The following is a 14,510-nucleotide window of genomic DNA, read 5'->3' as shown; positions in this document are numbered from 1 at the left end:
CCCTCCCCCAACCATCACCACAGGCCCCGGCCTCCCCATCCGCCCGCCAACCTCCCTGTCCGACCCTCTGACCAGCCCCCTCCCGTCTCTGAGCCCCCACCCACTCTGCCTCCCCCAGTGCCTGTGCTGGCGGGACCCGCTGTCAGGGATAGCAAGTGACTCACCCTCTCCCCCCTCAGGGTTCCCCTGGCGAGCGAGGTGGCCCAGGGCAGGGTGGCCCCATCGGACCCCCAGGCAGACCAGGCCCCCAAGGGCCCCCAGGCCCTGCTGGAGAGAAAGGCGTTCCCGTGAGTAGGGGGGACAGGGGACATGAGATGCGTGGGGGAGGGGCTGGGAGCCAGGACTCCTGGGTTCTCCCTGGTGCTGGGAGGGCAGTGGGCTCTGGTGGTGAGAGTCAGGCGTGCTGGGAGCCCGGACTCCTGGGTCTGAACTCCAGCTCTGGGTTGGGGTGCGATTGGGATCCAGTGGGTCTGGGCCGGGGGGTGGGGGGGGTTGGGCGCCCAGACTCCTGGGTTCTATCCCAGCTCTGGGGGAAAGTGGGATCCCGTGGGTCTGGGCAGGAGGGCTGGGAGCCCGGACACCTGGGTTCTAGCCCAGCTGTGGGGGAAAGTGGGATCCAGTGGGTCTGGGTAGGGGGGCTGGGAGCCCAGACACCTGGGTTCTAGCCCAGCTGTGGGGGAAAGTGGGATCCCGTGGGTCTGGGCAGGGGGGCTGGGAGCCCGGACACCTGGGTTCTGTGCCCCTCGCTTCCCGCTGTTTCTCCACAGGGAGAGAAGGGGCCCATAGGCCCTGCTGGTCGTGACGGAGTCCAAGGTCCAGTTGGGCTGCCTGGCCCTGCGGGACCCCCAGGGGGTGCTGGTGAGGATGGTGACAAGGTAAGGCCCCATCTGTGTCCTTCCCCCACTGTACTGATGGGCTGAACCCCCTCTTCCTCCCCCTCCCCCCTCGATGGGCTGAACCCCCCTTGTTCCCCTCCCCCACCGTAGTGATGGGCTGAACCCCCTCTTCCTCCCCCTCCCCCCTCGATGGGCTGAACCCCTTCTCCTCTCTCTGCAGGGTGAGGTGGGCGAACCGGGCCAGAAGGGCAGCAAAGGCAACAAGGGTGAACACGTGAGTACAAGCGGCAGGTCCCCGATCCCCACTGGGGCTCAGTCCTGATCCCGCCCACTGGGGCTGAGTCCTGACCCCCCCCGGGGTTGAGCCCCACTTCCACATGGGCAGCTCTGTGTCTTATCCTCACTAAACCCATCTCCTTCCTTCCAGGGCCCCCCAGGCCCCCCAGGTCCCATGGGCCCAGTTGGACAGCCCGGAGCAGCCGTAAGTATCTTGCAGCCCTCGGACAGCCTCCGGCAGCATGGGGGGCCCAGGGTGGGCAGCGTGGGGCAGGGAGGGGCGCAGCTGCTAACACAGGGCGAGGAGCTGGGGGTGCTGTGGCTGGTAGCTTGGGCCGTGTGGGCTCTGGGCAGCGCGGCGGTGGGGGAGGTTGGCTCCAAGCAGGGGGGTCCCCATCTGCTGGCAGCACCGTGACCCAGCCCTGCTGGGGTCCGGAGAGGTGCTCACTTCCTGTCAGCGGGGGCCCCGTATCACCCCAGGTGGGGTGGAAGGGTTCTGGGGGTCCCTCACTGGGGAATGATGGGGGGGTCCTGCTGCTTCTGCACCTCCGATACACCCGACCCGAGCCCAGCGAGTCCCATCCCTGACTCCCCCTGTCTGTGCCCAGGGGGCTGATGGGGAGCCAGGCGCTCGGGGCCCCCAGGGCCACTTCGGGGCAAAGGGCGACGAAGGATCTCGCGGATTCAATGGGCCCCCTGGCCCCATTGGGTTGCAGGTGAGTGGGGCCAATTGTGGGTCTTGCAGGGACCCCACTGCCCCCTGTGGAGCCACTCCAGTGTCCTGCCCCTGCCCCTCCCGCTCCCTCCTGTCTCAGCCCTGCCTCCCCAGCTGCCCCGTCCCTGCCCCAGGTGTAGCCGGGCCAGGATTCCCCTTCACTGCCCATCCAAAACTGCTGGGCAATGGGTCCGGGAGACCACTACCAACCCCCAGGCCAGCTGTGCTGACAGCAGGGCTGTCCCGAGGTGGGGCGGCACCTGGGGCGCCCTGCCCTGCCCTGCCCACCTCTGCCCTGCCCTGCCCTGCCCTGCCCTGCCCTGCCCACCTCTGCCCTGCCCTGCCCTGCCCAGCCCACCTCTGCCCTGCCCTGCCCTGCCCTGCCCTGCCCAGCCCACCTCTGCCCTGCCCTGCCCTGCCCAGCCCACCTCTGCCCTGCCCTGCCCTGCCCTCTCTCTGCGAGGTGGGGAAGCTATCCCTGTGCCCCTCCATCTCCGGCCCCCGAGCTCCAGCTGTGCCCCCGCTGATGCTCTCTGTTTCTCCCCAGGGGCTGCCAGGCCCGGCAGGGGAGAAGGGCGAGACAGGGGATGTGGGACCCATGGTAAGTGACCTCAGCTGCCCCCCGTTCTCGGCCCTCCTTCAGGTAGGTCCATCCCAGAGCCCTCCTCACCTTGTGCTTCTCCCCACAGGGCCCCCCAGGACCCCCGGGTCCACGTGGTCCAGCTGGACCCTCTGGAGCTGACGTAAGTGCCTCCCCTGCCCCCGCACCCCGTCAGCCCCGTCTAGGGCATCCCCGGTGGTAACGAGCTCTGTTCTCTCTCCCTGCAGGGTCCCCAAGGTGGCCCTGGAGGCATCGGTAACGTGGGTCCCCCTGGAGAGAAGGTAGGCGGAGGCGGGATGCCTGGGCTCTCACCCAGCCCAGCCCAGCCCAGGGGAGAGGCGACGAGGCTGGTCACTTTCGCTCCGGAAGGCCTGTTAGCGGTGGGCAGAATCGCCCCCTGTCACCCCCTGCCTCGCCCCACCACCCGGCTGGACCAGCACATGTGGGCAGCCAGGGGGCCGAGCCTGTGGCTGCGGCAGCAGAGCCTGGGAGGGACTGGCAGGGCCAACCCCAAGTAAATTGTCCCAGCCAGGGCCGTGTCCAGCCGGGAAGATTCCACCACCTCCCTGGGCAACCCAGGGAGCTTCACCGCCCCCCCGGGGAAATAAAGGCAGAGCCCACTGTGATGGGGCGGGGGGGGTGTGAGACTCAGGCTGGGTGTGTGTGTGTGACGGGCAGAGCAGCTCGCAGGGCTGAGGACGACCCCTGGGCTGTACCTGGGCTGGCAGGTAACACCTCAGCCCTGAGCACAGAGCAGGGAGGAGCCGAGCTGGGTTGGAATCGGAGGGGCAGTTAGAAGCTGGGGGGAGAGGGAGCTGGAAGGAGCCAGCCTGGCGAGGGGGGAAGCTGCACCCCAGAGGGGCCCCCCTCGGGCTCCTCTCCCCAGGACGGGTTGGAAGGAGTCTCTGCCGGCTGCACTGACCCCTCTGTGCTGAGCTGGGCTCTGTCGCCTCATCAACCTCCTGTGCTACCTGCTGGGTGAGAGTCACTCCTGCCTGCGGCTGGGGTGCAGTGCAGGGGGACCCCTGAACCCCATCACACCCACCAAGGGTGCAACAGGCAGCCTGGTTCTCCCCATGGCTCTGAAAGGAGCGGGTGGGCAGGGGGACTGAATCACGGGCTGCGAGGGTCAAAGGGACCCACCACCACTTGCCTGGGTCGGGGGGTGTGCGTGTCAGGACTCCTGGGTTCTCTCCCGGCTCTGGGAGGGGATCAGGATGTTAACCCACAAGGCCGCGGCTGGACAGGATTATGGGATTCACTTGAACACAGAGCCGGTTAGGGATAATGTACTTTATTGAGCTTATTTTCTTTAAAACTGAAGCAGTCCAGTAGCACTTTAAAGACTAACAAAATAATTTATTAGGTGATGAGCCTGCGTGGGACACAAGAGCTCATCTGTGATGGAGTGGGGGGGGTGCATGTGTGAGTCAGGCTGGATGTCCGAGGCAAGCAGCAGCTCCCAGTGGCTAAGGATGACCCTGGGGCTACAACTGGCAGGTGACACCTCTGCCTGAACAAAGAGCAGGGAGGAGCTGAGCTGGGTTTTGAATCGGGGGCGGCAGTTAGAGGCGAGGAAAAGGGAGAGCTGGAAGGCAGCCAGCCTGAGGAGGGGGAAAGCTACACCCCAGAGGGACACCCCTCGGGGTCTTCCCCCCAGGACAGGTTGGAAGGGCTGTCTCTGGCGGCTATGCTGTTCCTTCTGTGAGAAACTGGACATCTGTTGCCTAATAAACCTGCTGTTGTGCCTGCTGAGTGAGAGTCTCTCCTGCCAGCGGACGGGGTGCAGTGCAGGGGGACCCCTGAACCCCATCACACTGGTGTCAGAAGTGGGATGCACTGCACCCACGGATGAGCTCCCAGCAGTGGCTGACTGAGCACCAGAGAAGGAAGGAGTCTCACAAGAGTCAGAGGGAGAACAGAGCCATTCCTGCAGCTGCTGCTGGTGAGTGGATACCCCGGGAAATAGCGGGGAGATGGATTATACCCGACTCCTGAAGGCAGAGCTAGCGGGGCTGTGCAGAGAGAGGGGCCTGACCGTGGGGAAGGCGACCAAGGCCCAGCTGATTGCACAGCTGGAAGAGAATGACCGATCCGGGGGGGCAGAGCCTGTCCCGGCAGAAAGTGGCCGGTCAGCCTCGGGAAGCATTTCGGATTCTCCGACAGGAGCGGGGGCTCGACGCCGTCAGACAGACGCGGTGCCCGCCAGGTCGCGCTCAGCTAGCGGTGGTCCATCGCGGGCAGAGTCCCCCACCGCAGAGCTGCAACGGCTGGAACTCGAGGTGAAATTAAAGGAACTGGAGCACCAGGAACGGGAAAGAGAGCGTGAGCGACAGGAACGAGAAAGAGAGCGTGAGCGCCAGGAACGAGAAAGAGAGCGTGAGCACGAGCGCCAGGAACGAGAAAGAGAGCGTGAGCACGAGCGCCAGCTACAAGAGACACAGCGGGAGGAGAAAGAACGAGAACGGAAGGAGAGAGAGCGAGAGCGTGAGGAGAGAGAGCGAGAGCGGGAGCATGAGCGAACCATGGCAGAGGCGAGACGCCAAGAGGCCCCAGCTGCGGTAAGCGGGGAGAGGGCCAGACGGCTCGGGGTGGCCAGTCACTTGGAGACGCGTGTGCTGGCCCAGTGTCAGGACCCAGGGGACATGGACGAGTTCCTTACCGCCTTCGAGCGAGCCTGTGAGTTGCATGAGGTTCCCCCAGATGAGTGGCTCCGGCACCTCACCCCCTTGCTGGGCCGGAAGGGCGCAGCGGTGCTCAGCCAGCTGGTGGGGCTGCAGCCTGGGGACTATGAACGGTTCAAACAGGCCCTGCTGCATAAGTTCGGGCTGACTCCGGAGATGTACGAGAAGAAGTTCCAGGAGGCGCAGAAGAGGCCAGAGGAAACCCACGTAGATACAACTGCCCGCCTGAAGCAATACTACCAGAAGTGGGCATTCGGAATGGGAGTCCAGTCCGTAGAGGACCTGATCGAGCTGGCGGTCGTGGAGCGATTCTACGAGATGTGCGCACCTGACCTGAGGGTGTGGCTCATGGACCGGAAGCCAGGGGACTCGCATGATGCAGGGAAACTGGCAGATGACTTCACAAACAGTCGGGCCAGGTTTGAAAGTGAGCCCCACAAAGAGAGGGAGTCTCGGAGAGAGAGGGAGTCCCGGAGGGAGAGGGAGTCCTGGAGAAACCGAGAATCTCAGAGAGACCGGTCCCTGACTGTACGACAGAGGGGACCACCTCTTGGGCAAGCCCAGGAAAGAGGGGCCAGCCACCCACCCCCCAGAGAGCCAAACAGAACCCGGACAGAGCAGCCGGCCCGAGGGACACAACAAGACCCAGGCTGTTACCGCTGTGGGCGAAAGGGGCATAGAGCAGCCCAGTGCCCCAAGCTCCCAGACAGGTTGAGCAGGCCGGGGGGTCATGGAGTCAACTGGGTGGGGTCCCAGAAGTCAGAGGGGCTGGCAGCCAAGGCGGGTGGTGCTGACAATGGGCACTCGGCTTGGGCCGAATCCGTCCCACAGACCAGCTCCTCAGGGGGACCAAATGCTCAGAGGCCAGTTTACAGAGTGGGGGCGGCACTGCCTCTGTGGAGCAAGTGTCTCAAACACCTCGAGGTAGACGGGAAAAAGGTCACAGGGTTCTGGGACACAGGCGCTGACGTGACGCTGGCCCGACCCGGGGTGGTGGCACCGGGCTGCATGATACCCGATTCCCACCTGACGATAACAGGAATTGATGGGACCCCTTTCAAGGTGCCCATGGCGAGGGTGCACCTGAAATGGGAGAAGAAGGAAGGCCCCAAGGAGGTGGGCGTGCACAGCCATTTGCCGGCAGATGTACTGATGGGCGCTGACCTGGAGAACTGGCAAGGTGAACGCCCTCGTGCCCTGGTCCTGACCCGTAGCCAAAGAAAACGAGGGGTGCGCTCCCCAGATTCAGGGGTACAGGCCCAGCCAAAGCCACAGGGGCCAACCCTGAGAGAAAGGGGGCCCCCAAAAACCAGATCTCACAGGCCAGGGATGCTGGAGCCAGGCAGGGATGGGGAAGTAGCATCTGCTCCTGCCCGAGCGGAAGAATTCCAGGCAGAGCAGCAGAGAGACCCCTCCTTGCAGAAGCTGAGGGAACTGGCCAGTCTCAGCCCAGCTCCACAGCTGGGGGAGGGCTGCAGGGAGAGATTCCTGTGGGAAAAGGGATTCCTGTACCGGGAATGGGCTCCCAGACGCAAAGCGGAGCCATGGAAGGTCCAGAGGCAACTGGTGGTTCCCCAAAAGTACCGGCGCAGGCTGCTGTACCTAGCCCATGATATCCCGCTCGCAGGACACCAGGGGATCCACCGCACCAGGAGAAGGTTGTTACAGAACTTTTTCTGGCCAGGGATCTTTGCAGCTGTCCGTCTGTATTGCCTGTCCTGCGATCCCTGCCAGAGGGTGGGGAAGAGCCGGGACAAGGGGAAAGCTGCCCTGAGGCCACTGCCCATCATAGAGGAGCCTTTCCAGAAAGTGGCTATAGACATAGTGGGCCCCTTCAGCAAGGCAACGCGTTCGGGGAAGAAATATATTTTGGTAGTGGTAGATTTTGCCACGCGATACCCAGAAGCAGTGGCCTTGACCTCTATCGACGCTGACACCGTGGCTGATGCACTGCTGTCCATTTTCAGCAGAGTGGGGTTCCCCAAGGAGGTCCTCACAGATCAGGGGTCCAACTTCATGTCGGCCCTACTGCAAAGCTTGTGGGACAAGTGTGGGGTCCGGCACACCTGGGCCACAGCCTACCACCCGCAGACCAATGGGCTGGTGGAGAGGTTCAATGGGACTCTGAAGCAGATGCTGAGAACCTTCATGAATCAATACCCCCATGACTGGGACAAGTACTTACCCCACCTGCTGTTTGCATACAGGGAGGTGCCCCAGGAATCCACGGGGTTCTCCCCGTTTGAGCTGCTGTATGGAAGGAGGGTACGGGGACCCTTGGACTTGCTCAGAGAAGAGTGGGAGGGGACGGCCTCTCCTGAAGGGGAGTCAGTGGTACAGTATGTACTGACCTTCCGGGAAAAACTCACCGAGCTCATGGGCCTGGCCAGGGAGAACCTCTCCATGGCCCAAAGGAAGCAAAAGGTCTGGTATGACCGTAACGCCAGGGCCCGAGCCTATGCCACCGGGGATCAAGTGATGGTCCTTGTACCTGTGCGGTGGAACAAGCTGCAAGCGGCCTGGGATGGGCCCTTCAAGGTCGTCAAACAGCTAAATGACGTGAATTATGTGGTGGAACTGTCGAACCGGGCCCACAGCCACCGGGTCTATCATGTGAACATGATGAAACCTTACTGGGACAGGCAGAACTTGGTGCTGGCCGTGTGCAGACACTGGGAGGGGCAGGGGGAAGATCCCTTGGTGGATTTACTCACAAGGACTGGAGCCGGCTCCTTGCTGGAGTCTATTCCCCTCTCAGACCAGCTAACCCCTGCCCAGCAGACGGAGATCAAGGAGGTGCTGCATTTGCATCAACAGCTGTTCTCGGACAGACCCGGACACACTGACCTGGCTGTCCACCGAATAGAGACAGGCACCCACGCCCCTATCAAGTGTGTGCCATTCAGAGCCACAGGGAGGACGGCTCAGGACATAGAGCGGGAGGTTGAAGACATGCTGGCTCTGGGGGTGATCCAACCCTCGTCCAGCCCCTGGGCCTCTCCTGTGGTGTTAGTCCCTAAAAAAGATGGGTCTGTTCGGTTTTGTGTGGACTATCGCAAGCTTAACGCCATCACTGTCTCGGACGCCTACCCCATGCCCAGGCCTGATGACCTTTTAGACAAGCTGGGGGGAGCCCGTTACCTCACCACCATAGACCTCACCAAGGGGTACTGGCAAGTGCCATTAGACCAAGATGCCCGGCTGAAGTCGGCTTTCATCACTCCTGTGGGGCTCTACGAGTTCTTGGTCCTTCCCTTCGGCCTCAAGGGGGCACCCGCTACCTTCCAGCGTCTGGTGGACCAGCTACTGAAAGGGATGGAGAGCTTTGCCCTGGCTTACATGGACGACATTTGCATCTTCAGCCAGACGTGGGAGGACCATGTGTCCCAAGTCAAGCAGGTGCTGGACCGACTCCAGAAGGCCGGTCTGACTATCAAGGCAGGGAAGTGCAAGGTGGGAATGGCTGAGGTGACCTACCTGGGCCACAAGGTGGGCAGCGGCTGCTTAAAGCCAGAGCCAGCTAAAGTGGAGGCTGTCAGAGATTGGCCAACACCCCAGACTAAGAAGCAGGTCCAGGCCTTCATTGGGATGGCGGGGTACTACCGGAGGTTTGTGCCCCACTTTAGCTCCATCGCAGCCCCCCTCACGGAGCTGTGTAAAAAGGGAAAGCCTGACAAGGTGGTCTGGACCGAGCAGTGCCAAGAGGCCCTCTGCGCGCTGAAGGAGGCTCTGGTCAGGGCCCCAGTGCTGGCAAATCCAGACTTCAACAAGCCCTTCCTGGTGTTCACCGATGCCTCGGACGTGGGGCTGGGGGCGGTGCTAATGCAGGTGACTGACAAAGGGGAGAAACACCCCATCGTGTACCTGAGTAAGAAGCTGCTGCCCCGGGAGCAGAACTACGCAGCCATAGAGAAGGAATGTCTCTGGCCATGGTGTGGGCGCTGGGGAAGCTGCAGCCGTACCTGTTTGGACGGCGTTTCACCATGTACACCGATCACTCACCCCTGACCTGGCTGCATCACATGAAAGGGGCCAACGCCAAGCTCCTGCGGTGGAGTCTGCTCCTGCAGGACTACGACATGGAGGTGGTCCACGTGAAGGGGAACAACAACACCATAGCCGATGCCCTGTCACGCAGGGAGGGCCCCGAACTTCCCCAGGTCACTGGCTAAGTGACCCCGCTCAGTGCGGTCTGGAAGAGGGGAGAGATGTGATGGAGTGGGGGGGGTGCATGTGTGAGTCAGGCTGGATGTCCGAGGCAAGCAGCAGCTCCCAGTGGCTAAGGATGACCCTGGGGCTACAACTGGCAGGTGACACCTCTGCCTGAACAAAGAGCAGGGAGGAGCTGAGCTGGGTTTTGAATCGGGGGCGGCAGTTAGAGGCGAGGAAAAGGGAGAGCTGGAAGGCAGCCAGCCTGAGGAGGGGGAAAGCTACACCCCAGAGGGACACCCCTCGGGGTCTTCCCCCCAGGACAGGTTGGAAGGACTGTCTCTGGCGGCTATGCTGTTGCTTCTGTGAGAAACTGGACATCTGTTGCCTAATAAACCTGCTGTTGTGCCTGCTGAGTGAGAGTCTCTCCTGCCAGCGGACGGGGTGCAGTGCAGGGGGACCCCTGAACCCCATCACATCATCACCTATTTTGTTAGTCTTTAAAGTGCTACTGGACAGCATCTTTGTTTCGATAGTATATCGACTAGCCCGGCTCCCTCTCTTATTTTCTTTAAGTTACTAGAGATGTACGAGGTACATATTAGCAAGCCAAAAGCACAACAGTGATGTACGTAACTGGATAAGAGGCGCTTTGAGCCGTGTCTACACGTGCACGCTACTGCGCAGTAGCGGCACTAACTTCGAAATAGCGCCCGTCACGGCTACACGCGTCGGGCGCTATTTCGAAGTTGAAATCGACGTTAGGCGGCGAGACGTCGAAGTCACTAACCCCATGAGAGGATGGGAATAGCGCCCTACTTCGACGTTCAACATCGAAGTAGGGACCGTGTAGTCGTTGCGCGTCCCGCAACTTCGAAATAGCGGGGTCCGCCATGGCGGCCATCAGCTGAGGGGTTGAGAGACGCTCTCTCTCCAGCCCCTGCGGGGCTCTATGGTCACCGTGGGCAGCAGCCCTTAGCCCAGGGCTTCTGGCTGCTGCTGCGGCAGCTGGGGATCCATGCTGCAGGCACAGGGTCTGCAACCAGTTGTCGGCTCTGTGGATCTTGTGTTGTTTAGTGCAACTGTCTCTGGGAGGGGCCCTTTAAGGGAGCGGCTTGCTGTTGAGTCCTCCCTGTGACCCTGTCTGCAGCTGTGCCTGGCACCCTTACTTCGATGTGTGCTACTTTGGCGTGTAGACGTACCCTCGCAGCGCCTATTTCGATGTGGTGCTGCCCAACGTCAAAGTTGAACATCGACGTTGCCAGCCCTGGAGAACGTGTAGACGTTATTCATCGCAATAGCCTATTTCGATGTTGCTACATCGAAATAAGCTATTTCGATGTAGGCTTCACGTGTAGACGTAGCCTTGGTGTGCTTATGTCTCTCCTACCCGGGGGGACTCCCAGGCCCGAGGTGCCTCTCAGCAGGGCCCTGGCGGACGTGGCTCCAGTTGGGGGAGGCCCGAGGCTGGTAGTTCCCAGAGGACCTCACAGTGATTTGATCCCGCAGCTGTTTCCTGGGTGTGCGTCACTGCCCCAGTGCTACCTCTAGCGTGCGTAGGGGCTGAAGACGAGATTACCCTGGTTACTGGTTTCCCCGGTCCCACACTCAAATGCCGGTGTCAGGCTGAGATGGGGCCGTCTGGTGCGTGTCTGCGGGGTGTGACACAGGGATGGGAACGTGGCTGTGCCACAGCAATGGTCGTTTCCAGTCCTGCTCTCTGAGGCCTGCTGGCTGCTCTTTAAAGCCCTCCCTGCTGGCTGTTACATAGCACAGGACTCCTGGGTTCTCTCCTGGCTCTGGGAAGGGACCAGGACTCCTGGGTTCTCTCCCAGCTCTGGGAAGGGACCAGGACTCCGGGGTTCTCTCCCGGCTCTGGGAAGGGACCAGGACTCCGGGGTTCTCTCCCGGCTCTGGGAGGGGACCAGGACTCCTGGGTTCTCTCCCGGCTCTGGGAGGGGACCAGGACTCCTGGGTTCTCTCCCGGCTCTGGGAGGGGACCAGGACTCCGGGGTTCTCTCCCGGCTCTGGGAGGGGACCAGGACTCCTGGGTTCTCTCCCGGCTCTGGGAGGGGACCAGGACTCCTGGGTTCTCTCCTGGCTCTGGGAAGGGACCAGGACTCCTGGGTTCTCTCCCGGCTCTGGGAAGGGACCAGGACTCCGGGGTTCTCTCCTGGCTCTGGGAGGGGACCAGGACTCCTGGGTTCTCTCCCGGCTCTGGGAGGGGACCAGGACTCCTGGGTTCTCTCCCGGCTCTGGGAAGGGACCAGGACTCCGGGGTTCTCTCCTGGCTCTGGGAGGGGACCAGGACTCCTGGGTTCTCTCCCGGCTCTGGGAGGGGACCAGGACTCCTGGGTTCACTCCTGGCTCTGGGAGGGGACCAGGACTCCTGGGTTCTCTCCTGGCTCTGGGAGGGGACCAGGATCTGGTGGCACAGGCCTGCTAGGTGCTGCCATGCCCTGTCCCTGGGGCTTTGTAAGCTGCACCTGGGGACCATCCAGCAGTGCCGACTGGCGCACACAAGTTGGCATCTCTCGTTTCAGGGTGAGCCTGGTGAACCGGGGGCCCCCGGCATCCCTGGGGAGCCAGGAGTCAAGGTGAGTCCCTGGGCCCACTGCTCCCCTCCATGCCTGCCTGGCAGCACCCCACTGACCCCGTTGGAACTGTTCCCTTTCCTGGCCCCCAGCCTGCCCTGAGTCCTCACGCCCCCGGCAGCATGGCTGCTATCCCCTGGGACCCCCATGCTCCCCTCCCCTCCAAGGAGCCCCCTCAACCCCCTTCTCCCCCTCTATGGGCTCCTGCCCCCCATGGGATCCCCACCTCTCTCTCTGCCTTACTAAGCCCTGCAAGAACTGATAGCCCCAGGCAGGGCCCCCTCCTTGGTGGGTGTCTCCTGTCAGGAACCCCAGAACTTCGGTCCCCCATCAGGGACCCCAGAGCTCTGTCTCCAGCTGATGGCCCCTGAGGGCCCATCTATCCCCCCACTCACAGAGGGTAGCCCCAGGACCAGTCCTACCCCCCACTCTGTGAGGACCCCTGGGACCCCCGTCGTCCAGCAGGGAGACTCCCGAGCCTGGGTTCTCCCTCCCCGCAGGCTGTGGACTCCACCTGGTGACATGGGGACAGGACATCTCCTCTCAACAAGGACTGCTCAGGGGAGACTCTTTCCCCCCACGCCTCCTCTAGAGCTGCCCCCATGTGTGCCCCACCCACAGACCCCCACTGACCCCAGACCCCTCTCTCCACCCCAGGGCCCACGAGGAGAGCGAGGGGAGAAAGGGGAACCTGGAGCCGCCGGTGCAGCTGGGCCCCCTGGCGGGAAAGGGCCCCCTGGAGACGATGGGCCCAAGGGGAACCCGGTGAGTGACATGGTGCAGAGACTGGGGGAGGGGCGTCAGGACGCCTGGGTTCTCTCCTGGCTCTGGCAGGGGGTGGGGGCTGGTGGTTATAGTGGGAGGGGGCTGGGAGCCCGGACGCCTGGGTTCTCTCCTGGCTCTGGCCGGGGGTGGCGGCTGGTGGTTACAGTGGGAGTGGGGCTGGGAGCCCGGACGCCTGGGTTCTCTCCTGGCTGTGGCCGGTGGTGGGGGCTGGTGGTTATAGTGGGAGGGGGCTGGGAGCCCGGACGCCTGGGTTCTCTCCTGGCTCTGGCAGAGGGTGGGGTCTAGTGGTTTTAGTGGGAGTGGGGCTGGGAGCCCGGACGCCTGGGTTCTCTCCTGGCTCTGGCCGGGGGTGGGGTCTAGTGGTTATAGTGGGAGGGGGCTGGGAGCCCGGACGCCTGGGTTCTGTGCCTGGCTGTAGTATGAGTTGACTTAGGCTAACTCCTTCCCATCTCTTCCAGGGTCCTGTTGGTTTCCCAGGGGATCCAGGCCCCCCAGGCGAAATGGGCCCCCGGGTGAGTATCAGCCCCTGCACTGCCCCGTAGTCTGGGGGCAGGGGAGCCACGTAGAGGCTGTCAGGGTCTCAGGGAGAAAGCAGCTGAGCTTGGGCTCCCTACCGAGGCCTCCTGCTGACTCAGGGCTCATCCCCTCCAGGGCCAGGACGGTGCGAAAGGCGAGCGAGGCGAGGACGGGGCGCCCGGGCAGCCGGTGAGTGAAGGGGGCCCCCACCTGAGCCCCTCCCACGTGTCTGATCAGACTCTGCGTCCCCCACCCCCCTGTTCCAGCTCTGTCCCCCTGTGTTCCTTTCTCCCACCTTTCTGAGCGCCCCCCGACATTCTGGGTCCCCCCGTCACTGGCTGTGCTTGTCTCAGCCTGCCCCAAGTTCTCCTCTCTCTGACGTTCTGGATCAGGCCCCTTCACCTCTGGGTTCTTCCCCATGTTCTAGATTGTATCGCCTCACTAGATTCCCTTCTTGGTGATGTTCTGGATCAGATCCCCACCTCTAAGTTCTCCTTCCCCATGTTCTAGGTCAGATCCCCTCCCCCACCTGCCTGAGTTCCACCTGTTCTGGAGCAGACCCCCATCTATGGGTTCTCTATGGGTTCTCTTCCCTCTGTTCTAGATCAGACTTCCCTTGCCAGGACCCCCCTCCTTGACATTCTGGAGCAGATCCCCCTTTTCTGGGTTTTCCCTTTGATGGGTTCCGCCTTCCTGACATTCTGGAGCAGACCCCCATCTATGGGTTCTCCTCCCCATGTTCTAGGTCAGTCCTCCCTTGCCATGATCCCCCTCCTTGACATTCTGGAGCATATCCCCTTTTTCTGGGTTCTCCTCCCCCTGTTCTAGATCAGACCTCCCTCACTGGGTTCCCCCTCCCTGACATTCTGGAGCAGCCCCCCATCTCTGGGTTCTCCTCCCCCGTGTTCTAGATCAGATCCCCTCCCCACACCTCTCCAGTTTCCCCTTCCGTGATGTTCTGGATTGGTTCTCACTCTCTCTCTAGGGCTCGCCAGGCCCTACAGGAGAGAACGGGCCCCCAGGTCCCCTAGGGAAGAGGGTAAGTGATGGGTCTGCTGGGCCCCTGCCCAGGCAAACCCTCCCCACTTCTGTTGGGCAGAGGTGTCTCATTGTGCAGGCGGTTTGGGGTGTGTCTGCTGTCCCAGTGCTGACCGGCCCAGCACAGACCCCCTGTCTCTGGGCATCTCCCCTGACCAAAGCCCAGTGACCCTGCCAGCCCAGGCAGCAGGCGCATGCGACCCACGGACTCCCTGGGGGTGTCGTCGCTAGGGGCTGGGGCGGGGATCTGGGAAATGGGCTCTGGCATCCAGGGCAGGAAATTCCTTCCCGTCCCGAGCAGGAAGTGACACACCC

General features: G+C 62.6%; 1 protein-coding gene across 1 annotated transcript in view; it reads left to right on the top strand.

The window, feature by feature from the left end:
• Positions 1–14,510, top strand: part of COL11A2 (collagen type XI alpha 2 chain) — an 81,297-nt gene that overhangs the window by 58,291 nt on the left and 8,496 nt on the right. Inside the window, exons 42-54 of the mRNA XM_075016855.1 lie at positions 180–287; positions 768–875; positions 1,057–1,110; positions 1,264–1,317; positions 1,721–1,828; positions 2,375–2,428; positions 2,517–2,570; positions 2,656–2,709; positions 11,805–11,858; positions 12,513–12,620; positions 13,100–13,153; positions 13,293–13,346; positions 14,143–14,196. Coding sequence (XP_074872956.1) covers positions 180–287; positions 768–875; positions 1,057–1,110; positions 1,264–1,317; positions 1,721–1,828; positions 2,375–2,428; positions 2,517–2,570; positions 2,656–2,709; positions 11,805–11,858; positions 12,513–12,620; positions 13,100–13,153; positions 13,293–13,346; positions 14,143–14,196 — 918 coding nt within the window. The remainder of the gene's footprint in view (positions 1–179; positions 288–767; positions 876–1,056; positions 1,111–1,263; positions 1,318–1,720; positions 1,829–2,374; positions 2,429–2,516; positions 2,571–2,655; positions 2,710–11,804; positions 11,859–12,512; positions 12,621–13,099; positions 13,154–13,292; positions 13,347–14,142; positions 14,197–14,510) is intronic.

Source organism: Carettochelys insculpta, chromosome 22 (assembly GCF_033958435.1).
Source record: "Carettochelys insculpta isolate YL-2023 chromosome 22, ASM3395843v1, whole genome shotgun sequence".
NCBI classification, from domain to species: Eukaryota; Metazoa; Chordata; order Testudines; family Carettochelyidae; genus Carettochelys; species Carettochelys insculpta.
This window is presented reverse-complemented; position numbering and strand designations above follow the sequence as displayed.